This window comes from Prionailurus bengalensis, chromosome A3 (assembly GCF_016509475.1).
Source record: "Prionailurus bengalensis isolate Pbe53 chromosome A3, Fcat_Pben_1.1_paternal_pri, whole genome shotgun sequence".
NCBI lineage: Eukaryota > Metazoa > Chordata > Mammalia > Carnivora > Felidae > Prionailurus > Prionailurus bengalensis.
In genome coordinates this window covers 13,973,633-13,998,034 of record NC_057354.1, presented here as the reverse complement: position 1 = coordinate 13,998,034, position 24,402 = coordinate 13,973,633, and the positions used below count along the sequence as shown (strand labels likewise).

The following is a 24,402-nucleotide window of genomic DNA, read 5'->3' as shown; positions in this document are numbered from 1 at the left end:
CAGCCCCACAACAAAGAATTATCCAACCCAAAATGTCACTGGTGCCAAGGTCGAGAAACTCAGGTATAATCCAGGGTAGGAATACACATAGCTAGTTTCTGTAGCCACAGGCTAATCTGGAGAGGCTGAATTTGGGCCCCAGGCCTGGATGGGTTCAAGGGAAGAATTGTTTCCTTTTGTGACTGTTGTTTCTAAATTCCTTCCCCTTTAAAAAAAAAAAAAAGTCTTACTGAGATCTCATTCATCTACCAATGGACCCATTTGCAGTGCACAAATCCATGGCCTTTAATAGATTCACAGTTGTACATCCATCCCCACAGTCCATTACCCCAAAAAGAACTCGGATACCCCTTAGCTTTCACCCCCAAAGGTCCCCATCGCCCCCCACCCCCTGACAACCACTGATCTGCTTTCTACACGGATGGATGTGCTTCATCTAGATATTTTCTATCTATGGAGTCACACAACACATGGTCTTTGGTGACCGCCTTCTTCCACTTAGTGCAGAGGTTTCGAGATCTGTCTGGGTCACAGACTGGATCAGTCCTTCGTTTTTATGGACGAATTAATCCAGCCCACTGTGTGGCGATAGCTGGTTCGGTATTTGAAGGACTTTGGTCAGGGCTCCCTCCCATTGCCTGTCCAGTGTGCCAGCTTCCTTTTCTTTAACTCTCTGAGCCCTGAAGGCATCAGCAAGTTTGTGACACCAGCTCAGGTCCACGTGGCAGGCACCTAGTTCCCTGCTGACTGTGTCTGCAGGATGATTTTTCTCCTGCCTACCACTTGCTGGCTGATTCCCCGCCCCTCCAGCGGTCACAGGACAAAGAGGAGAGGACAGGAGGCCAAAGTAGGCCTCGGGGCCTGGCCTGGCTGCAGCAAAGTCTCCACTGTGTTTTGCAATTTGCTCCAATCCAACAAGAAGGCATGACAAAAACCACCCTCGTATCTGATGCCCGAGATCTCTTCCCACCATCACCCACTCTCTGAGCCTCGGTTCCCCCATGTAGAAAACAAGGGTAAGGACAGTGGACCCGTGTAGGGTGTGCACAAAGATGAGGTGAAAAACCCATGTGGAGACAATGGTTCAGTATCTGCCACAGGGCAGGTATTCAGAAAGAAATACCTGTTCATCTTATTTTTACAGGGGGAAAAAAAAAATCCACATGTGCTGTAATTAATAAAGTGCCAAACTCCAAAATAATAACCCCCAATTCACCCCAAAATGGGAGGAAAACGAATACAGTCACCGTTGGGATTTCTACTCCTCACTTGTTTGGGGGGCCACACACGGACACGGCCAGGAAAAGCACTTCGCGCTCCCCCGTCGTCCTGTATGGGCCTCCCCGCCCCGCTGCACCAACCATGTCGATTTAAAATATTAAGGCGAAATTGCTTTACAAGAAACCTTTAGAAAGTGGATGAAATTCAATACATTCCTAATGCAATGGTTACATTCCATTTTAAAGAAATCATGGATCTGTGGACGGATTTTCACTCTTTCTTCCAAATATAGCAAAGGGCTCAGCATTAATGAAAGAGCATCCTTCTGCCAACACACACAGATCTGGGGGTTCAACTCTGGGTCACCTCGGAGGCGGGAAAGTTCATCAGCTCCAAAAATATGTCCCCGTGCTCATTTTCTCAACTGCGAAGAAAATGCCTATCACAAAGTTCATTCCTCAATTTTGTGGTAAGAGCAAAGGGGAAGCCCAAGAAATAAAAGACAGCTGCAGGAGCTCAGAAAACCAGCTCAGTGCAGACCACTCGCCAGGTCCACTCAGCAGGCCTCAGTTTCCTCATCTGTCAATTAGGCAAGTTGGACCCCGATCAGTGGAAGGTGCTGGTAAGGCTAAACTTAGCAGAACAAGAGACCATTTAGGCACGCCAGACACCTTCTGAAATCAGGAATGAAAAAGATCACTCCTTTTCCATTCCTCCGTAAACCTGCATCCCACATGAGGAACAAAGTCTCAGTATGGTGCCACTATGCACCAAACACTTTCGTGACAATCTCTCCTTTTAACCAAAGGAAAACAAACTTAGGCTTCAAGCCTTGACAGGGAATGGTTATCTGAGAATGGTAGACCCAATTTTAGTTTCACTCTTTCGGTCAATTTAAAGAAAACTATATTAAATTTAAATAAAAACATTAAATCAATATCTACCAGTAGGTGGACAGGGAAGACTAAAATCTTCAGAGTGGCAATAGATCATCGCCTCTTGAATCCTTCCTCTTCTGACACTCAGGGACTCTATAACAATTCATGCATTTAATTCAAAAGGAGGACAAACATACTAAACTAGAGCCAAAGTTGGGGCGCCTGGCTGGTTCGGTCGGTTAAGCGTCCGACTTCGGCTCAGGTCATGATCTCACGGTTCATGGGTTCAAGCCCCGTGTTGGGCTCTGTGCTGACACCTCAGACCCTGGAGCCTGTTTCAGATTCTGTGTCTCCCTCTCTCTCTGACCCTCCCCCGTTCATGCTCTGTCTCAAAAATAAATAAATGTTTAAAAAAAAAAAATTTAAATAAGAGACAAAGTTATCCCCAAGACTGGTACTGATTCCCTCCGTAGACAGGGGGGCTGGGGGTAGGGTCAGATAGCGTTGTTAAAAAAGGCACGTGCAAGAACAATCGGTTCATGGACACTGGACATCTGTGGTCAGTAGGCTTCACAGGTATTCACAAACTGGCTCAAAGCCACTCTTCAAGATCCTGGCTGCTACTATTCAAATCCCAGCTCAACTATTCAGACTGTGTAACCCCACTGAGCCTCAGTTTTCTCATCTATAAAACAAGGATGATACCAGTATCTACCTCATCAATTTATTATGAAAGCTAAGTAAATAACATATAAGCATAACACTTATAGCAGGTTTCGAGCCAGAGCAACACCATGCAAACACTATCTAGTACTTGGACCATCTTACCTAGTGTGAAAGACAGATGGCTCTCAATGATCCCAGGTGCTCTGGCGTTTGTGACCCTGTGTAACCCCCTCCCTTCCAGTGTGAGCTGGCCTAGTGACCTTCTAACCAATGCAATATGACAAAGGAAACAGGCTGTCACTTCTGAGATCAGGTTACAGAAGACTGACTTCCATCCTGCTAACAGGTTTTCTCTATCACTGGCTTTGAGGAAGCAAACTGCCAAGTATGAAGGCCCACATGGCACGAACTGACGACGGCCTCTGGCCAAGAGCCAGCCTGGACCTGAGACCCTCAGCCCGACGGCCGTTGAGGAAGTAAATCCTGCTCACAACCATCTAAGTCAACTTGGAAATGGATCCTTTCCTGGTCAAGCCTTCGGATGAAACCTCAACCCTAGCAAACACCTTGAGAGGAATCTGCCAGAGGCCCTAAAGCAGAGGACCTAGTTGAGCCCTGCCCAGACTCCTAACCCCAGAAACTGTGAGGAGAAACGGGAACTGGTTTAAGTTGCTATGTTTTGTGCTCATTTGTTGGGTAACGATACCGGATACATCTCAATGGAAGGAATAGGAAGAAAATGACCAACAAAACACACTGGTATAAAATTATAAATGTCACTGGTCATCCAGAACTAAAGGAGAGTCCACCTTTAACACAATATAATAAAGCAAGTCTTTATCATGGCACTTCAAGAATTCTAGAAACAGCTATCCTCAGTAATGGTCACCCATGCTCTCTATAAACCTGAATAGTGTACGCATTAGTAACTAATCATTTACTCCTTAGTGAAGAGTAAATTATTATTATTGCCTACTTAGTGACATACTAAACACTCTGCCTAGATTATTCCTCATTAACGACTATTAATAGCCCTTCACGGTAATAAGCCCAACACAGAGAAGTTAGGCACCAGCATGCATTCATTTAACAACCCTGCAGCAACACCTACTGTGAGCCAGGCACCGTTCTAGGCCCTGGAGGTAAGCAAAACATACAAAATCCTGGCCTCGTGGTTATGCTGCTATCGAGCGGTCTGTGGCTATGGACCTGCGTGTCACTCCAGAGCAACCTCATGTGACCTTGAGAACAGCTCCTGGTTGTATTTGCCTGAATTCAACGAGCAAAGAAGCACCTGGCAAATGAAGAGGAAGAGTCTGCACTGAGCGAACACCCAGCAGTGAACTCGGGGGGCGGGTGAGTCGGGAGGGAATCCACCCCTCCCTAGTCCATCCTGGTGTGGGTATCATACCTTACAAACCTCCTGCCTAAGACTCGTGTCACTTCATTCCACATGGCTTTTGAATCATAAACCAACTCCTTGGTCTGTTATCAACTGACGGAACAGTAACCTGTCCCAGCGCTTAAGGAAACTGTCTTCACGAGTGGCGTGAGCTCCGCAGGGTGATTCTGCCGCTGTGTCATTTTCCTGCTCTGTACTAACTTTAGAATCTATGCGCTCAGAACAAGATGCAGCCCATTCTAGATTTCTCTGCTTAGATCCAACTTTAGAGCCAAGTGGAAGAATCTGGGCTTGGAGATCTTCACTTCAAACAGGGTCTTCCCTCCAAAACACCCCGTAAAGCCTGCAAGGTTGCGACTCTCCAGGCTCCCATCTGGAAGCTGGTCCTCTGACACGCCCCCCCATTCCCCAGGTGCCATGGGCACTCACTTTGCTAGTGTACTTGGCAATGTCCGCAGCAACATCAGCGGAGGCAGTGGCGATGGGCAGGTCTGCGCTGACTGAGGACGCGAGGGTGCTCGTGGCCCCCGAGCTGGTGACCAGAGGCGACGACTGGGTGCTGGTCACCAGGGTGATGGTGGAGGTGGATGGGCTCTGTGTGATCTCCTTCTGCTGCACAGCTAGGAAAGGAAAGGGTCCTGGTCACCCCACCGCCACGGGAAGGACCCAACCCAGCACGAAGCTGCACAGAGGGAGTGAAGTCCCCAATGTGTGCCCTTTGAGCTTTTCTACTTTCAAATGACAAACACCCTCCCTTTGACCAGACTCTAACTAGGATCCTCTAAGCCATTCCTGGGACCAAACCTCAGGCAAACACAAACAACTTTTCTAATAGCTCAAGGCCGCATCCCTAGGATGACCCCAGACCCCATTAAAGTGCCTGCCTGAGAAAGTTCAAGGCTGCCATATAAATTTACTGTTTGTTACAGCAAACCCCCTGTGGCCCATCTCCCAGGGAGGGCAGGAGCCTAACTTTGAGAAGCAGCAGTTAGCAACCCCACGTGGGCTTCACACGGACCAACCCCCCTTTCCCATTTTTTGTAAAATTTCACTTCCCTGACTCTATTGGAGGTCCTCCCTCGGCCCCTTCCCTACCCCCATCCATTCTCCCTTTAAAACGCCTCGTCACCTCTGTACAAAGTAGGGCTGACTTCAGTTTAGGCTGGACTTTTTCTCCCTGTCGTAATAGTACATGCTGATTAAAACCCATCCTTACCACTTTAACTAGTATCCAGCTTTGTTCACCTTTGACACAAGACAACCTGGAAATTGAGAACCATACCATCAATGGGCCTCTCAACTCCAGCACCTAAATTCCCCTGGGGAAGCTCGTAATGCTGACGGGGTGCGAAGACAGAAAACACTGGAACTAGTCATCCCGACCTCGAATATCCTAGATTTAGTTCTGCCCCACTAGCCCTTTAAAGTAGCAGGAGCAGAGGCGCCTGGGTGGCTCAACTGGTTAAGCGTCCAACTTCGGCTCAGATCACAATCTCGAGGTCCATGGGTTCGAGCCCCGCGTCGGGCTCTGTGCTGACAGCCGGGAGCCGGGAGCCTGCTTCGGATTCTGTCTCCCTCGCTCTCTGCCCCTCCCCCACTCAGGCTCTCTCTCGCGCTCTCTCTCTCTCTCTCTCTCTCTCTCTCTCTCTCAAAAATGAATAAATGTTAAAAAAATAAAATAAAAAATAAACAGCAAGAACAATCTAGCTGCATTCCCACTGGACCTGTCCAATCTGTTACGCTTACCTCCAACCACCCCTCCCCGCCCCGTCTTCGAAGGGATTCTTTGGGGCTCTTCAAGACCTGGCCACCTTTCAACCCACATCCTGCTGCTACTCTTTACAGCTCTACTTGCTAGGCTGCGCTCAGTACGTGAGGGTTTCAACCAAAGACCCCAATCTCCAAGGATCTAGATGCGGGCTTCCCTAGGAAAGATGATCTGCATCAGTGCTCAGAAAACGAGGCAACCTGGTACTCCTCTGCACGGCACCAGATGGAGCCTCCTGCGTGGCTTGGCCGAGGCGGCGGGGGAGGGGGTGTCGGGCGGCTTTGATTACCCAACTTCGGCAACTGCTTCTTGACTGATGCTGGCTCTTCTCCACGGGGCTAATCCCTAGTTCTTTGCTACCAGTGTCTCACACGGAAAGCACTCTTCCCAAGGCAACGCCAAGAGGCTGACGGATGTGCCCGAGAAAACTTACGCAAAGATATTCATTGCAGCACTGCTCATGACAGAAAAAAAACTGGGAGCAATCTAAATGCCCATCCGTAGGGGAATACTTGATTTACATCAACTATGGAATAGTATGCAGCAGTCCAAAAGAATAATGAAGAGCTCTGTGCACTAACATGGATGAACCTCCAAAACATGCTGATGGGTTAAAAAAAAAAAAAAAAAAAAAAGAAAAAGAAAAAAAAAAGAGGGGGGAAAAAAAAGCAAGTATGGTACCATTTTTATGTTTTAAAAAAAAGAAAAAAAAAGTCCTATTTTTTATGAAGATTCATATATATGTAAATATATATGCATACATGCATAAAAAAGGGTTTTACAGTGAACAGTGGCCGCTGAGAAAGGGTGGAGGATGAAATGGAAGTTCAATCAAGACGACAGATTTGGGGGTAAGTATTTTACCCTTTTCTAAGAAGCCTATACGCACGTATTGTTCAGAAACGAAAAATAAATAAATAGGAGTGAAAAAAACGAGCTGCGAGACAGTTTTTAAAAATGATGCCAAATGGAACGCGTAAGGCCTTCAAGATGCAACGGCCGGGAAACAAAAAGGAACGGAAAAAACAAAACCATTCTCTCTCTCCTGTCGATGTGGCGAACAGGGAGCGGGCGCCACGAGAACAGAAGGGGGCGTGCGTGGTACCTTTCACAGCCTGTCTGGTCTGATATCTCGTCCCCTGGGAGCACTGTGGCTGCTGCTGGCTCTCCTGTTGGCTGTCCTGTTGGCGCTGTATCTTCTGCATGTGCCACTTTTGGGAAGACGTTTGAAACTTACTTGACGAGTTCCACACGACCCGCTGCACGGCCGGGGCAGTCTCCTTCGGTAAAAGCGGCCTCTGCTTTTTCACCGGGCTTCCCGTGGCGGCGGCGGCCGGGGCCGTGACGGTGGACGTGGTGCTGGTGGTGGCCGTGACACCAGCCGTGGGAGTTTGGGAGGAGGAGCGGGTGAGGAGCGGAGTTTCGGGTGGGGACTGGCCGCCCGCCGTAGTGGATGGTGGAGCTTTACCTACGACTAAAGCCGATGCGTGAAAAAACAAACAACACACAAACAAAAGAACGGTGGATTGGACTCAGGTTCGCGTGCAGGGTCTCTAGGCCAGCAGGCTCTGGGTAAGACAAACCAAGGCCAGCCAGGAATGCCCGACAAATTCGGCGTGGGGGGGACACGCCGATGGAGGCGCCCATCTCACCGTACCCACTTAGGCCACTTCTGCACCTCTGTCTCAGAGGGTCAGCCCCTTCTCGGGAGCACATGCCCACCTCTGAGACTCTCATCTGGGCCTCTGGGGGAAATGGGAACGAGACACAGCTCCTGCCCTCAAGTTGCCCAACGACACGTGGATGAGCAGAATCACCGCACGAGGCTTGTTTTACAGACAGAACTGGGTAAGCACTTTGTGAGAGAACCAACCAAAGCCGATCTGGAGACGAGGAGAATCCCTTTGGCTAGGGAACCTCTAAAGCATGCGCCCCAAAGGGTCAGATGGCTTCCCGTAGGTCAAAGCACCGAACAACACGAAGTCACCCAGAAAGAAAAGTATCCCTTAACCTCCGACTCCCTCCAGGACTAAGTCCCAGTAAGCTGCTAATGGCCTCGACACCTAACACTAAAGGTAATTCCAACCCGAAGCCAGAACCTTCCCAACACAATGGTATTTATCGTGAAGTTAGGAGACTTGCCTTCTTTGTTGTTGCTGTTGTTTTATTAAGTGTTTTGTTTTGTTTTTTTAATTGTGATGCCAGTACAGGTAACATACAGCGTTAGGTTGGCTGCAGGTGTACAATATAGCGATTCAACAACTGTACACAGTGCTCAGTGCTTGTCAGGGTGAGTATACGCCTTACGTGTGTGCTGGTCAAATCTACATCTAAAATGAGTTTCATTTTTGTATTAAGAGTAAGTGGCTTTGAATAAAAATATAAAGTCAATGATTATATACAAGCAGGACTTGGGAAGGGCCAAAACAATGAATGTGAATGAGAAGTTTGGAAAAAGCTGCTTCGTGAAGTCTTAGGGTGGGGGTGGGGGAGGGGAGGCCTGCAGGGAGGGGTATGTCCAACAGGCGGAAGTGAGAACTGGGAAGGTGACAGCATCAGCCAAGGCGTGTTTGGGAACAGGCAGCACTTGGGTCAGTGAGGGCAGGCAGTGAGGAGTGGCAGGAAGGCAGGTTAGAGCCGGAAGCACTGAGCAGCGTAGAAGGGGGGGCCACGTGGTGCTCATTTGTAAAAGGGTTGTCACTGCAGAGACGCCAGCCACCAGTGGGGTGGGTTTGCCCCCCCGAGAGGATGCCTGGGCATCACACACAGAACACAGGCAGTAAGTCAGCACCCCGATCTTAGACAATGTGCCTCGACATGAACGCCTCTTCAGGGACATGTCTGTCTTTTTAGATTTCTAGAACCTGGGAAAGACATGACCCTGACTGTTCTAGGGAGGCTTTTCAGTACACTGGGTTTTAGGAAGTCCATCTCCTAAAGGAGAGGGAGAGAAAAAAAAAAAACAAACAAACCAACCAAGCTGACTTTCCTGACCTGGAGGTGGGGGTCATCACGTCTGGCTGGCCCTCCGTCCTCCGTCCGCCTGCTCCTCCGGAGAGGAGAGCCTAGCCAAGTTCACAGGAAGAGCCAGAGGGGGAGCTCTGGGATGACCCTTCCCTGGGATGACATGCACAGTCCCTGCACTCTCCAGGCAGAGAGGTGGCTTTGAACCCAGTTTCTCTATGAGCCCTGCACCGGTGGCTCATAGAGCCTGGTGGGGTTTCTCACCCACATGCCTCCCTTTGCTTCCGGGTGACCAGAAACGCAATACCGTTACTGTTGACAAGCTAGCCTCGTCCCCCTTTCCTCAGACACTTTTCGGGAGCAAACAGCTGGCCTCACAGGTGGCTTGGCGGCCCCTCTGTTCCAAATGAAACACTGGAGTGTGCAATCCGAAAAGATGCTGGGCTCGAAGCACTCAGACACTCAACTATTTCGATTCCTAACAGATTCTAATGGTTTGGGGCGGGGGAGGCCATAAGAAATTCCATTTGTCCTAGAAATTTGAAGCGTATAATCAAATGACCTGTAGCCCAAAAAAGGGTGAGTCTCTTAAGGGCCAATACTCCAGAAGCTGTCCCTACTTATTAAACTACTTCTTCTAGGGGCGCCTGGGTGGCGCAGTCGGTTAAGCGTCCGACTTCAGCCAGGTCACGATCTCGCAGTCCGTGAGTTCGAGCCCCGCATCAGGCTCTGGGCTGATGGCTCGGAGCCTGGAGCCTGTTTCCGATGCTGTGTCTCCCTCTCTCTCTGCCCTTCCCCCGTTCATGCTCTGTCTCTCTCTGTCCCAAAAATAAATAAAAGTTGAAAAAAAATAAATAAATAAACTACTTCTTCTAAACTTTGGTCGCTGTCTAGTCCCTAAAAGGCAGGCTTTTAAAGAGAAGAATGGAAATTACTGATGTTCACGGCAAGGTCTCGAAGTAAGCTCTCTCTTTGCCTCTATTCTGACATCACCAGCCACAAAGCTGTTTCGCTAGCTACGTATCCAGATTCTATACGTGAGCTTCATTCCCAGCTGAAGGGGAGCTGGAGGTCACCACGGCTCACTCCAAAATACCCTTCGGCTAAACACAGCGTTGAAAGCATGCTCTACTGCAGAGTCTGGTACAAACTCGATCCTTCAAGACCCAAACTACCATCGAGGGGCTCTAGATTTTAAGACTGGTAGGTCTTGGGGCACCTGGGTGGCTCAGTCGGTTGAGCGTTCGACTCCGGTTCAGGTCATGATCTCACACTCCGTGAGTTCGAGACCCGCGTCGGGCTCTGGGCTGGCAGCTCGGAGCCCGGAGCCTGCTTCGGATTCTGTGTCTCCCTCCCTCTCTGCCCCTCCCCTGCTCATGCTCTGTCTCTGTCTCGGTCTCAAAAATAAAATAAAACATTTAAAAAAAATTTTTTTTAAAGACTGGTAGGTCTTTGTCCCAACCCCCAGGATAATGCAAGAACTGAATTAAGTTTCGCACGAACTGAATTAAGTTTCAGAATCATCTTCAGCTTAATTACAACCACTGTATACTTGGGGCCTCTTGAAGGTATTTCCCTCAGACATCAGTGCAAGAACAGCTGTATTTCGCTTAATCGACTGGGATGTTTGGGGTTTTTTTTTGGGGGGGGGGGGTGAGAGGGGAATATGAGATCTTTTAAGGGGCTGTATTTCCCTTTTTGCCTTGACTGCTGTATTTCCCTTTTTGCTTTGACTGCTAGGAAGCTCACAGCCAAAATGAAAGCTCAACTTTGCTAACACTGAAGGCCGAAACAGTACATAGTTATGTGCATAAACCTTCCCAGACCTCTTACTATTCTACCTTCCTCTTTTACAGACTTCTGTATCTTCGTTTTGTTTCATGGTTAAATATTCTTGTCAATCTGTTACAGATCCTTTCTGGAAGAGGAAGAGGCATAAAACCAATCAATCAAAAGACAGGTTCCGGACAATAAGGAACAGTATACCTATCACTCAGGAGCACTGCCATCTTTGTACCCAAATACTCCCCCCAAACCACATGGAATATGGAAAAGATGCTACTCTCCTACTGTTTTCTGCCACATCTGCCTCAAACCCCAATCACAACAAAGTCGGATTTTTTGGAGGCCACCCCCAAATCCACGGGGACTCAGGACGGTGTGCTGTTCTAGCCTCCCTTTCAATCACTTCTCTTTCTCCCTCCACCGCACCATTCAGACACGGTTCATCAGTGAACTGCAGAAATTCTCTCTCCCCAACAACTGAGGCTCCGTGGCACAGAAGAAATATTCTCAAGGCCCACTCCCGACAGCCTCCGAAATGCTCAGGGGGTGTAGAATCACCTCTGACTCAAGAGTTTGGTTGGGAAGTTAGCTCCTGTCAAAAGTTGGCCCAGGTCAGAAATGAAACCTGACTAGCCCTTCAGGTGCTCACAAAGTCCAGAAGGTTTTATGGCTACGATTTCCAGTGTGTCCGTAGGCAATGTTTTCCCTGGGCCCTAAATTAATTCTTCTCTCCCTTTCTTGGGCACGTTGGAATCCCCTTACACCCACTTGCCGAACCAGCTAAAAAAAACACGCTAACTGCCTTGTCCACGGGAAGGACACCCTTCACATCATTCACACGCTCTTCCTGGAGGGCTTGTCAACATGCCTGGGCTGCGCCAGGGGAGGGTGGCCACTGCGGGTTCGGTCTGTGACAGCGGCAACGGGGAGCACCCCTGAGATCAGGTGATGGTTCTCAGCCAGAGATTTGTGCCGCCCAGGGGGCAAATGGCAATATCAAGACAACTTTGACTGCCACCAGTGGGCAGAGGCTATTGGCATCCAGCGGGCAGAGGCCCGGGAGGCTGCCAAACATTCTCCAACACACAGCACAAAGAATTACACGGCACAAGATGCCAACAATGCCAGGGCTCAAAGACCCTGGACTCAGGTCAGATAAATACATATACGGTGGCACTCAATTCAGGTGCCCACCATCCAGTGCCCTCTCCCTGTCTAGGGCCCCAAGAAGCACTCGGTATTCAGGTACCATCTCCCCAAATGGTCTCAGATTCCAGTAAGAAAATGCACCATGAGGCACCTGGGCAGCGTGAAGGGAAGAACAGGAGCTGAACTCATCAAGATCTCTGAATTAAACACTTCTAACAGGGGCGCCTGGGTGGCTCAGTTGGTCATACTTTGGCTCAGGTCATGATCTCACGGTTCATGAGTTCAAGCCCTGCGTCAGGCTCTGTGCTGACAGCTCAGACTCTGGAGCCTGTTTCAGACTCTGTGTGTGTGTCTCTCTCTCTGCCCCTCCCCAACTCATGCTTGCTCTCTCTCTCTCTCTCTGTCTCTCAAAAATAAACATTAAAAAAATGTTTTAACAAAAAAATGGAAAATAAACACTTCTAACAATTCCAACCTTCTCAAATGCCTAAATGTTGACAAACATTTTAGGGAAACAAGTGAGCATATTGGGAAAGTGGAGCTTGGGCAAAAAATGACCCGACTGCTAGAAACACCTACCGTTTTTTATTTTTCTGAGCTCAAAATCAACCACATTGGGCGAGAGGCGGGCAGGCTTGGAGTCGGTCCTGGACCTGATTAGTGACTTAGCTAGGTGACCTCGAGCCAATCAAAGGTCTGCTCTGGTGCCCCCCTCTGTGATGTCGGAGAGCCACGTAACTTCTGGAAATACCAACACAAGGGGGTACTCTAAGCCAAATCAAGAAACCGAAACTGGTGGGGGTTCACTTACCATCCTGCTTGGGAGATGTTTCTTTGGGTTCCTTCTTATTTTTTCGACCCTCCCGCCCAGTATGGTCTTCTCCTAAATCTATGACAAGTTCACTTTCTGAATCGGAGTCCAGGCCCAAATGTACTGTTGGGGAATCCGTCTCATCTTTCCCCTTGAGTTTATCCTTTGCAGGGTGAGGGGAGGCTTTCGCTTTTTCGGAGAAGTCCTTCTCAGGCTGGGGGCTTGCCTTTTCCTTGACCGAGCCGGGATCTGCTTTCTCGCTGGCCGGTGATGTGCTTTTCAGCTCCTCCTTAGTCTCCACTGGGTTTGCCAGTTTGGGTTTTTTTTTGACAGCCGATGGCTCTTTGTCCACCCGACTACCCTCTTTGTCTTCTGCGTCCTCTGGCTCATTCTTGGACTTCTGTTCCTCATCACTGATATACTCACTATCACTACTATCGGACTTCTCTGAATCTTCCGAATCGCTGTGCTCCACAGCCGTGTAAACATCTTCTGAGATTTCATTTATGCCTAAATTCAAAGAGAAAACCCAGCATGTGGCGTAGTCACAAAAAGAAAGAGCAGGACCCCAAACGCAAACATTTTCCACGCCAAATGCTGGAATAAAATGAAACATTTCAAATTGCATCCCCCTGGCCTGGTGGGGTTAGCAGCGAACGGCATCTAACAAATGCCAACTGGGGTTTGCAGAGGGTTTCGGTTACTGACACTCGAAGATGACAAGGGACCAGACAACATAAATTTTAAATTTATCCGGAGCTGCGTCCTTGCGACACCGATAACTAACCGGGCCGTGGAGACTGGGAGGGGTGGGGAACAAAGGAGATGAGCTGTTAAAATGGATCCACTTTACAGATTAGAAAACAGAGGCCCAGAGAAATCACTTACCCTAAGGCCCAAAGAAAACCAAGATAGAGGCAAGGCCAGAACCCTGGGCACTCCTGACGGAGCACCAGCTCTCTTGCCACCAATTGCCAAAGCATTCAAGTCCTCGTCGCTTTGAGTCCAGAGCTCAAAGAAATAAACCAAAGCCTTGAGGCAGAGGTCGCCAGCTCACAGCCTACAAGCCGCATCTGGCCGGCACACGTGTTACTTAGGGGGCCATGGTTTGGCCCAGAGGCTATTTTGTCGTTTGTTTGTTGCTCACTTAGAACGTGTTGCCCGATTCACACGCCAGGAAATTTCACACAGAAATCAAGGCGGCAGGCTTGTGTGGAAGAAAACGCAAGAATCTGGCCGCTCTGGGTCACAGGCCTGCGAGGCAGCAACCGGCTGGAGCCACGAAGCCACTGGCCCCTTCCGGCAGGGACGCACCATCTCCAGGTGACCCGGCTGCCCCACCCTCCCTCCAACGCCCTGTGCTGACGCAGAGTCACTGCCGCACGGACAGCGGAGTCAAGACCAAAGTCACACGCTTCCACGTCTCTATCAAAATGCAAAATGACAGACCAGCGGGTGTTTCACAGACACAAACAAAAGTGGGCGAAAGCACGTTCCACTCAACCCACTGACGTGTCTTGCTCCCAGTAAGGAGCGTCATCCGGCCACAGGTTAATGATACCGTATCTTAAAATTTTGAAAGGAGGAAAACTCAAATCTGTACCGCCTTCGTGCTGGGGCAACGGTCACCGTGAGTGGGGTCACCATTGAGACCCAGACACAGAAAGGAAACTTGCAAACAGACAAAAAGCCACGAGCAGCCCGGGGCACCAGAGACCAGCAGACTCATCTCAGAAGTAGATCTGCCTCTGTCAGGGCTCCATCAAAAACAGGAGAAGCCAAAAGCCAAAAACTCAGATCTGGTCTTAACTTCTGGGTCCCAAGGCTTATGCCACTGTAGCCAGATACGAGGTCAAATACGGTCAGATACGAGGACAAGTGTGACCACAAATGTGATAAGGAAAGCTTGCATACCGGAGCCCAAAAGACACGAGTTCAAACCCTGCTCTTGTGCCTTTATTCACCTGGTGACCCTGAACTAGGGACCTACCACTCTGAGCCTCAGTTTCTTCATCTGCAAAATGGGATTGAAAATGCTATCGACCTACCTGTCAGGGCAATCTATGCACCGTGCGTGGTACAGTGCGAGGTATGCAGGAAACAGTCAGTAAACAGAAATATTAAAATTCTTATTAACATTAATAATAAATCAAGGAGTCAGCCCAGCTGCATGGAAGGACCCAAGGCAGATACTTTAATGGCCTGCAAAATTACCACCATTCCTCCTCTGGCCCTTCTCGATGACTCCTAACCACAGCTTAGTCATTCTAAGGTCCAGAGCACCCATAGACACTCTCAACCTCACCCTAGCGGGGCTCTCTCTCCTGAGGCCAGCCATCCCCTACTTCTTCGCAAACACTCTCCTGCTTTTGTTTACTCAGTCCACAAACATTCCAGAGCGCCTACTCTGTACACAAGACCAAGTACCTTGGAGAACGTAAATGCTTATGAGACAACCTCCCTGCCCTCAAGGAGCTTCCAGTCTAGCTTCCGGTGTAGAGGGACACCCCCACACCAAGTGACCACTGATGTTCCCCAGCAATAAAGTGCCACAGGAGGGGGCAGATAGGGAGGGAGGGCAGTCAGAGGAGACTTCCTGGAGGAGGGGATGCCTGAGCTCAGCCTAAGGGAAAGAATTCAGGTAGGCGGTGTGAAGGCAGGCAGCACGGGGAAGAGGAAGGCAGGCAACAGGTACAGAAGCAGGATGCGTGTGCCAGGTGGGGAGGGAGGGCCCGGTCTGCGGCAGAAGGGTTTGTGTCGGTTGTTTGTGGGACGAACTGGACTTGACGGTGAGCCACTGACGTGTGCAGACAGCGAGCGTGGGGGCAAACTCAGGAAGACCCTTCCGCTTTCAAATTTCCCTACCACCTGCACCTCGAGGCTGCAGGCTACCACAACCAGAGAATAAACTGGGTGGATGTCAAAGAACCCTTGTGAACAAGTGACGAGCCGATCCGAGAGGCTCCGCCGTTGGGGGAACTGTATCTGAGTCGCACGCTCAATGCTGCCCTACAGCAGCCGGGATCCAACGCTGGCTTCATCCGGGCGGCGACCCTACAAAGAGTTAACGGTGACGATGGCGACCACAGTGACGATGCGAGCACAAACCAAAGGACGTACCTAATTGTGCTTTGCAGCTCTCTATGGTCTTGTCGAGATTTAGCTGGAATCTGCTGCGGATCTGCCGCTTGGGCGAGAGGAGGGGGACGGGCGCGGTCTGCTGCTGGACCGACTCGCTCAGCTCCTTTAGGTCCATCTCGGCCTTGCTTCGATCTGGAAGACAGGGTCGCACCGTCATCAGACACGCACTGGACGGAAGAACACGCGACACGCAACACTCCTCACTTAGCTTCCTTCTCGCACACACACGACGGAGAGCACGGCGGGGAGAGAAACCCCAAAACCCTTGCCCCCACATCATCTGCTCAACGGTGGGCTGGTAACAGCCCGCCAACACACGTGTCTGCTGAACGGTCGCCTGGGTGGCTTTCAATATTTGAAACGCACGACCCCAGCCAGACGGTTGTCTGTCGGACTCCGCGTCATTAGGGATCCTGAAAGCCAAAGGTTACAGTAATACGGTCAATCTCCGCGTCAACAAATAAAGTCACACGGCATCTGGCCAGAGTGTGCTTTTAACTCCAGGCCCACATCCGAGAGGACTTGTAACCAACAGACGCTGAGTGCTGCCTCCCTGCCCCCGTCCCCCCAGAGCACACATACACATAACTGGGGGTCCGGCTTCCTCATTTACCACGGAGACTTTGCTGCTCACTCCTGGTCCACCTAGACTGGAGTTCAAGTCAGAAAAGTGGGGTAAATGTCAGACAGGCAGACCTTACAGCCAAGCGGCTGTGCTCCTTTGCGGCTCAGACATCCATCTGAAGACAGGTGAACAGATCAGCCCTGGATACTAAACCTCTGTCTTCTGGCTCAGATACGGCCCAAGTTCCTCACCCTAATCCCAGGCAAAGGTCTCTGATGGAGGACTCAAGGCCAAGGGTCTGGCCACCCTCCCCGCTTCTGCCATGCGCTCCTTACATGACCAACTGGACCAGATTCCAAGGGTCTATAAGCTTGCATTGCTTACATTCCTTTCGCCCCACCTCCTCCAGCGTCCCCCAAAACGGAAGAAAGGGACAAAATGAAGGCGGCTGCACAGGCCCAGGAAGCAAGGAGACTTCACAGGCAGGGGTCACTAGCTGCCACATGCCTGCCACCCCTGGCTTCTCCCTGCCTCTCCAACTGACCCTAGGCACAGAACGCAGAGCGTATGCCCTGCCCTGGCCAATCCCAGAAAACCAACGTAACATCTATCAAGGACAAAGATGAGAGGCCACCTCCGAGGCCGTTGCCACCACCTATGAGCTCACTCTCAGGCTTTCTCCGCCCCCTGCTGTCCCCACCCAACACATCTATGCCCACCAGGCCGTGAGAGAAGCCCGGTGTATACAGTCTGAGGGCTGGACCACAAGGGCTGCTCAAAACCTTCACTCACTGCTCGTATCCATTTTCCAACATGACCCACACACCTTCCCCGTCACGCAGGAACGGGGCAGTCCCTCGACCCTGCACACCCAGAGATCCGTTCAAGTCAGCAGAGGTAGCCAGCCTCCCCTGAACCCCTCGCAACCCTCTCACAGCTCACGAGAGCGACAGACTGCTCTGACTTAATTTTACCACCGAAATGAGGTCACCACCAAGGGGAGATTAGGATTAGGAAGGGCCCTTTCCCCAAAACACACTCGGGGCAGCCCTCAGGAAAATGTCAGAAGTGAGTTGCTCAAAACAAGCAGATACTATCCTTGTCCTACGAGAAAAGGCTCTAAGGCTCTAAAAACATATCCACCTGTGAGCGTGTGCATACACGTGTGCGAGCATCCGTGTGCATTTCTTTGTGCGGGACTGGAGATGCGCACAGAGAAGATGGGGTGAAGGCGCGGGGTATTTCGGAGCAAGGGAAGAATATTCCTGCAAATTTACTGGAGATGCACCTTACAGAGAGAACAGAGACTAATAATGACAACAATAAAATGGCCGGGGGGGAAAGGAGGACGACCAAGGAAACAGAGAAAGAAAAAAGATCCAATTCAAGAACAAGCACTATGAGAAAGACTTAGGGATTTCAACAGTTAAGTGGTGAATGTGACCGGGAAGGGAAAGGATAGGAAGCCGGTCTCGTAACTTCCACTTTCAGAAATGAGAAAGGATACTGGGTTCCTAAGGGAAAAGGCAGCTTTTCAAGTATGAAGTTGTAAAAGAAATTAACTCACAAAAATACTTTCCATCGGTGTCCTCAATGAACACTCGACACAGCAGTTACCAAAAAAAAACAAAAAAACAAAAAAAAAAACAAAAACAAAAACAAAAAACACCATCTACTACACCAGGAGCGAGCAAACTTTTGCTGTCAGAGAGCAAACTGGGCTCTGCAGGCCATACAGCCTCTGCTACCAAAGTAACCATGAACAATATGCGCAAATTGATGACACTGTGTTCTAATAACACTTTATTTACAAAAACAACTGGGGGGCCAGATTTGGTCCAAGGCCTGAACGTTTGCCATCTCCATCTGTAGCGCACTAACTGATAATCTTGGCTGCAAACTGAAATCAACAGAGCTTTAAACAAAAAAATCCTGGGGCGCCTGGGTGGCGCAGTCGGTTAAGCTTCTGACTTCGGCCAGGTCACGATCTCGCGGTCCGTGAGTTCGAGCCCCGCGTCAGGCTCTGGGCTGATGGCTCAGAGCCTGGAGCCTGTTTCCGATTCTGTGTCTCCCTCTCTCTCTCTGCCCCTCCCCCGTTCATGCTCTGTCTCTCTCTGTCCCAAAAATAAATAAACGTTGAAAACAAAAAATAAAAAAAAAAAAAAAAGAAAGAAAATTCCTCCTGATTTGCCTTAACCTTTGTGTTAACAGTATCACTTTTCTAAACCTTAGGATTCATAGCAAGAGACCTACAAACTCATCAGAATAATCATGTGTGTGTGTGGCTGCGTCTACAGTAAATGCAATCTCTTAACTTTAGCCTTTAAAAGACTGGACTCGGAAATTCTCATAATTAAGAGGAATGAAGAAACAGTACAGCATGTTATTTTACAGTTCAGGTTTCTCCAGTCAATAAGCTGAGGTAATGTGGCTCCTAACGAGAAACCACCCGAAGCTGGGGGGGGGTCCTGGGATCAGACCTTCAGGAGTTGAGCCACATCCAATTATCGTTCTCGAATTTTCAACCGCATTTTGACTTTCTTCTCCTCCACAGGGAGAAGAGGAGAGCTTCTCTTTCTCATTTAGCGGACAGTCGCTTATCAGGATTTCTTCCACCCCTGCCCTTCTATATCGGGAATATCTTCAGAATCCACCTTTGCTGCCAACATTTTGAACTTTCTGCCTGATACGAAGACAGCTTCGGCTATAAATGGAAACCAGGAAGAAGAAACACCAACGCTGGAGAAAGACACGATCTTACATTTCTGGAGGAAGCATAAATCAGAACCACCTCTTTGCAGGGCAATTTGGCAACATCTCTCAAAATGTCAACTGCACGTGGCCTCTGACCCAAGATTCTGCGTCTAGGAATTCTTCCTATGGCTATACTCCCACATGGGTAAAAGGGTCTTCATTTCAGCTGTTGGCAACAGCAAAACAACCTAGAGTCGATAAATAAGGCGCCTGGGTAAATAAATTAACAGTTCACCTTGAAATAGAATAAAATACAACCGCTAAAAAACGAGAGATCGTTATGTGCTGATATGGAAAAGCCAGCCTGTTTAATGACAAAGAAGGTGACAACCAGTAAAAGATATCCGCATTGGTGTGGGGAGAAAAAACGGAAAGGGAACACAGATACGAATATATGTGTTCTTGGGGGTTCTCAACGTTGGCGCTAGTGATATTTGGGGCTGGATAAGTCTTTGTTGTGGGGGGTGGAGGAGGGGGGCTGGGGGCTGTCCTGCACCTTGTAGGACGATTAGTACATCCCTGGCCTCCATTGCCAATAGCACCCACATCCCCGTTGTGACAATAAAAATGTTTCTAGGGATGTCTGGCTGGCTCAGCTGGTGGAGCGTGGGACTCTTGATCTCAGGGTCGTGGGTTTGAGCCCCACACTGGGCATAGAGATTAAAGATAAAAGCTTAAAACAAACAAACAAACAAAAAAGTCAACAGGGGTGCTTGGGTAGTTCAGTTGGTTAAGTGTCCAACTCTTGAGTTCCAAGTCAGATCATGATCTCATTGTTTGCAAGCTCAAGCCCCGCATCCAGCTCTGTGCTGACAGTGTAGGGCCTGCTTGGGATTCTCTCTCCCTCTCTCTCTGCCCCTCCCCAGTTCCCGCACACTCACCCTCAAAATATGTTAAAAAAAAAAAAAATGTCTCCAGGCAGTGCCACATGTCCCCTTGGGGAACAGAAATCAGGTTGAAAATCCCTGGTATATAACATAGAAGAACTCCCCAAGAAGACCAAAATGAGGTAACCGTGGTCACCTGTCAGAAGGGACAGACAGGTGGTTACAGACAGGTTGGCTTTTCATTGAACATCCTTTGGTCTTTTGAAATTTCTCACCATGTGCATACACTACTTATAACAACAAAATTAACTCTGTACAAGCAAAACACAGTTTCATTTTCAATGAAAAAGAACTCGATTTTCTCTGTTCAAAAGCTGGAATTCCAGGAGCCACAAAATGGCGGCTCCTTCAAGGGAACAATACCATCCAGACCAGAGACCCTGGCAAAAGTTCTCTCTTCCATCAAAAGCCAAGAAGAGGGGCGCCTGGGTGGCGCAGTCGGTTAAGCGTCCGACTTCAGCCAGGTCACGATCTCGCGGTCCGTGAGTTCGAGCCCCGCGTCGGGCTCTGGGCTGATGGCTCGGAGCCTGGAAGCCTGTTTCCGATTCTGTGTCTCCCTCTCTCTCTGCCCCTCGCCCGTTCATGCTCTGTATCTCTCTGTCCCAAAAATAAATAAACTTTGGGAAAAAAAATTAAAAAAAAAAAAAAAAAAGCCAAGAAGAGACATTCTTCATCTCATCCACTGTTTTAGAAAGAAAGAAAAAAAAAAAAATGGCAACATGCAGGAAGCCTCAGCCCCCAGCTCTGTATCCATACTCTCAAAGGATGCCTGACTTCAAGGTATCACTTGACACAGAGAAAGAAAGGAGGCCTCCCATCAGCGACAGCGGAGGAATAAACAAGCAGAAACGCTCCGGGTCTGACAAGTTCCCATTGCTGTGTCAGCGTCTCTGACAGAGCATCCAGGCACATTTGTGTCACAAACAGGACTGCTGAACTGCTGTGTTTGTTCAGCCCAGAGCAAACACCCTGCGCGACAAGAGGAGACGGGATTCCCAGAGAAGCAAACAGGAGTCTAGAAGAAGAAAAGAATCAGGCCTTCCTTCCTCCCCTCATGCTTATTTATGACTTATTTCTCATACGGTCAAAGAAAGGGACTGTAACAATCCACCAGGCTTCAATTCCTTGCTTTACAGCAGAGAAAAGGCCCGAGACAGCAAACGAGACAGCAAACGAGGGGCTTGTGCATTAGCAAGTCGGGTGAGAAGTCTCTGAGGGAAGGCTTCCCCTCTGTCATGCACCAAAATTAATTTGAATAGTTAAGTATCCAACTGATGACCGATGGCTGGTTTTTGTACTTTGGGTTGGATTTATGTGTTTTGGCCAACTAGAGTTATTTCTATTTTTATTATTTTTTTGTATTTTTTAACACTTATTTATATTTGAAAGAGAGAGAGACAGAGAGAGAGACAGAGCCTGAGCAGGGCAGAGGCAGAGAGAGGGAGACACAGAATCCGAAGCAGATTCCAGGCTCTGAGCTGTCAGCACAGAGCCCGATGCAGGACTCGAACCCACGAACTGCAATATCATGACCTGAGCTGAAGCCGGACACTTAACCAACTGGGCCACCCAGGCGCCCCAGAGTTTTTATTTTTAATGCAATTGATTGGCAACTTTCAAAAACGAGGAGAGTTCATACACAAAAGTGGATTTGCATTTTTCTTGGAAATTGAGAGTCTGACAACCCAGGTTCAACTTGTGGGAGCTGCATCCTTCAGAAAGGCACTCTGTCCTCCACGGCGCTGCCCGTTCGAAATCTTCACCTTACCCCCTCGCCCCTACAGCTAGGCCAATTTATCAACCAGCGTGACAAGCGGTGTCGAGGGTCCCTCCAACATCAAAACACGGCTCCGTCTTGCAGCCGTCCGCTCACATATTTTGGCTGAAGGCACAAACTACGAGGCAGACAGGCCTGAGCCCGCAGGCCAAACCTGACCACGAATCTTACGTGATGCTGGGTACAGGACTTTGCTTCTCTGTGCCCCAGTGTCCACTATCTTTGAAACGGGGCTATCATCTCCCTTGAAAGTTGCTGTCATTCTTTTAATAGCTTTTAGACTTCAGAGAGTAAAACTTGGGGAGGGGCGGGCGATAACAGTTCTGGGTGTTTTAACACCTCCCAGATAGGTGTAACCACCATCAGAATGCAGAGCCACGTCCTCTGCCAAAGAATCCCTCTGTGATTTGGAATCAAGCCCTCCCCCACCCCAAACCCCACAATCACTCACCTGTTTGCCATTTCTCTAATTTTGCTTTTTTTTTTTTTAATTTTTTTAATGTTTATTTATTTTTGAGACAGAGACAGAGCATGAACGGGAGAGGGGCAGAGAGAGAGGGAGACACAGAATCGGAAGCAGGCTCCAGGCTCTGAGCTGTCAGCACAGAGCCCGACGAGGGGCTCAAACCCACGGACTGTGAGATCACAACCTGAGTCGAAGTCAGACGCTTAACCGACTGAGCCACCCAGGCGGCCCTGCTTGGTTTTTTTTCTTTTTTTTTCTTTAAACGAAATGCCATTTGGTTAGATATCATAATGTCATCATCCTCCCAAGCACTGTCCCATTTTCTGTCTGCTCAGAGTAGTTGCAGGGATCCCAGACCCAAAAAAGCCCATATAAAGCACCTGCCCCATCCCTGGACAACCTCTTGAGGATTATTTAGTACTTCCCTCCACCCTGACTTTTTCCCTCCACCATCTGATTTCACGATTCACCAGTCCCTCCCTATTAGGTAACTGAACCCGCAGCCCGTAAAGTGCCCACATCCCCAATGCCTTGGTTCCCACTGACAAAACAAGTGTCCCAGCACAGAAGGAGATGGGGGGCATAGGGGGTGGGGGGGTATGGGGGGGGAGAGCGGGTGGGGTCTTCGGTACAGGGCAGCCTCTCAGGCTCCACCATGCCCATCCACCAGAACGCACGACAGGGAGAAATCTCTCACTGCGCCGTGGGTAAGCCAAGCGGAAAGACCCACGGCGTCATGAGGACACTCAAGACCACCTGGTTCAGAGAAGGAGCTATTCTCGCCACTCACGACGGGCAGAGAGGACACAGTGAGAACGCCCCAGCACAGTGTTCCTTTTCGGGGTGTGGAGGCGGAAGAGGGCGTGAGAAAGCAAGCCGCAACGCTGAGCTCCATGAACATTCCAAAGGAGCAAATGGGTCCCCTTTCATTCGAGTGAGGAGTCCCCACCAGCCACGGCCCTGACCGCTGTACCACACGCAGTCCATGCTAACAGGTGAGCCAGGGCGGGCCAGGCTCTGGCCTCCCTGCAGACACGGGCTTGCTCCAGTCCCGCCACCTGCCTGGCACCTGGAACTCTGCAGTCCTGGGCACCTGGAACCTCCTCTCCAGACCTTAGTTTCTCCGCCTGAAATGGCATTGCAGGACAAGACAAACCTGGAGGGTCCTGGCCACCAGGGGCTAGGGGCTCACGTGCGAGCATCGCTCTGCACAGGTGGCTGTCCCCCTCTTCCTAAAACCCTGTATACTCGAGCCCCACCCCCAGCTGTGACAACCAGACATTGCCCAGTATCCCCTGGAGGGGAGTGAGGGAACCATCTCTGGGGAGGACCACCTGACATAGGCTATTCTCCACACAGCACCCAGGGAGGTCCTTCTAAAGTGCTCAGTTCACATCCCTCCTCTGCTCAAAGGGCTCCACACCAGGGTCCGCGGGGTCCACAGGGTCCCAGTGCTCCGGGACCTCATCTCCTCACCTTCTTCCCCTCACCCACTGGGACAGGCCACCTGGGCCTCCCTGCCATTCCTACAACATCCCTGACCCCTAAGGCCATAATTTTTTGTTCCTCCTCCCAATATGGGCAAGGCTGGTTTTTCTTGTCATGCAAATCGAGGCTTAAATACCACCTCTCCTAGGTAACTCAGTCTGACTCTTGGTTTGGGCTCAGGTCTGGATCTCATCATGACTCCTGAGCTCTGCAGGGGATTCTCTGATTCCCTCTCTTTCTGCCCCTCCCCTGCTCACACTGTCTCAAAAATAAGTAAACATTTCCAAATAAATAAATAACGGCACACACACATAAACACATACCACCTCTCAAGAGGCCTTCCCTCAACGCTGCCTCTTCCAGATGCCTCTTCTAGGCATCTCTCTCCTTACCATTTATTGTCTCTCACTTTCTAGAACCCAGCTCAGTACAAGAGCAGGGCCCTTGCTCACCACCCTCTGCCCTGGGTCTAAAACAGCACACAGCGTGTAATAGATGCTCAATAAAAATCAAGAATCCTGACGGAACGAATCAATGAAATGACTTCGTGGTTGGGTATTTAGCATTTCTGGTGCCAATTTTTGCTAAAGACTCTGCCCGAAGGCAGTGCTCTTGAAACAACTGACAGAACTGCAATGGGGGAGGGGGGACCCTACTAAGTCAGGGATAAAGATGGGCAT

General features: G+C 49.7%; 1 protein-coding gene across 46 annotated transcripts in view; it reads right to left on the bottom strand.

Annotated features, from left to right (window-relative positions):
- Positions 1-24,402, bottom strand: part of ZMYND8 (zinc finger MYND-type containing 8) — a 123,986-nt gene that overhangs the window by 18,705 nt on the left and 80,879 nt on the right. For 20 of the 46 annotated variants that reach the window (XM_043553763.1, XM_043553761.1, XM_043553754.1 and 17 more), the window contains 4 exons: positions 15,765-15,917; positions 12,645-13,154; positions 7,041-7,409; positions 4,597-4,787 (listed from right to left, as the gene is read on the bottom strand). In XM_043553763.1, coding sequence (XP_043409698.1) covers positions 4,597-4,787; positions 7,041-7,409; positions 12,645-13,154; positions 15,765-15,917 — 1,223 coding nt within the window. The remainder of the gene's footprint in view (positions 1-4,596; positions 4,788-7,040; positions 7,410-12,644; positions 13,155-15,764; positions 15,918-24,402) is intronic. The other 26 variants (XM_043553769.1, XM_043553767.1, XM_043553766.1 and 23 more) reach the window with 3 other exon arrangements.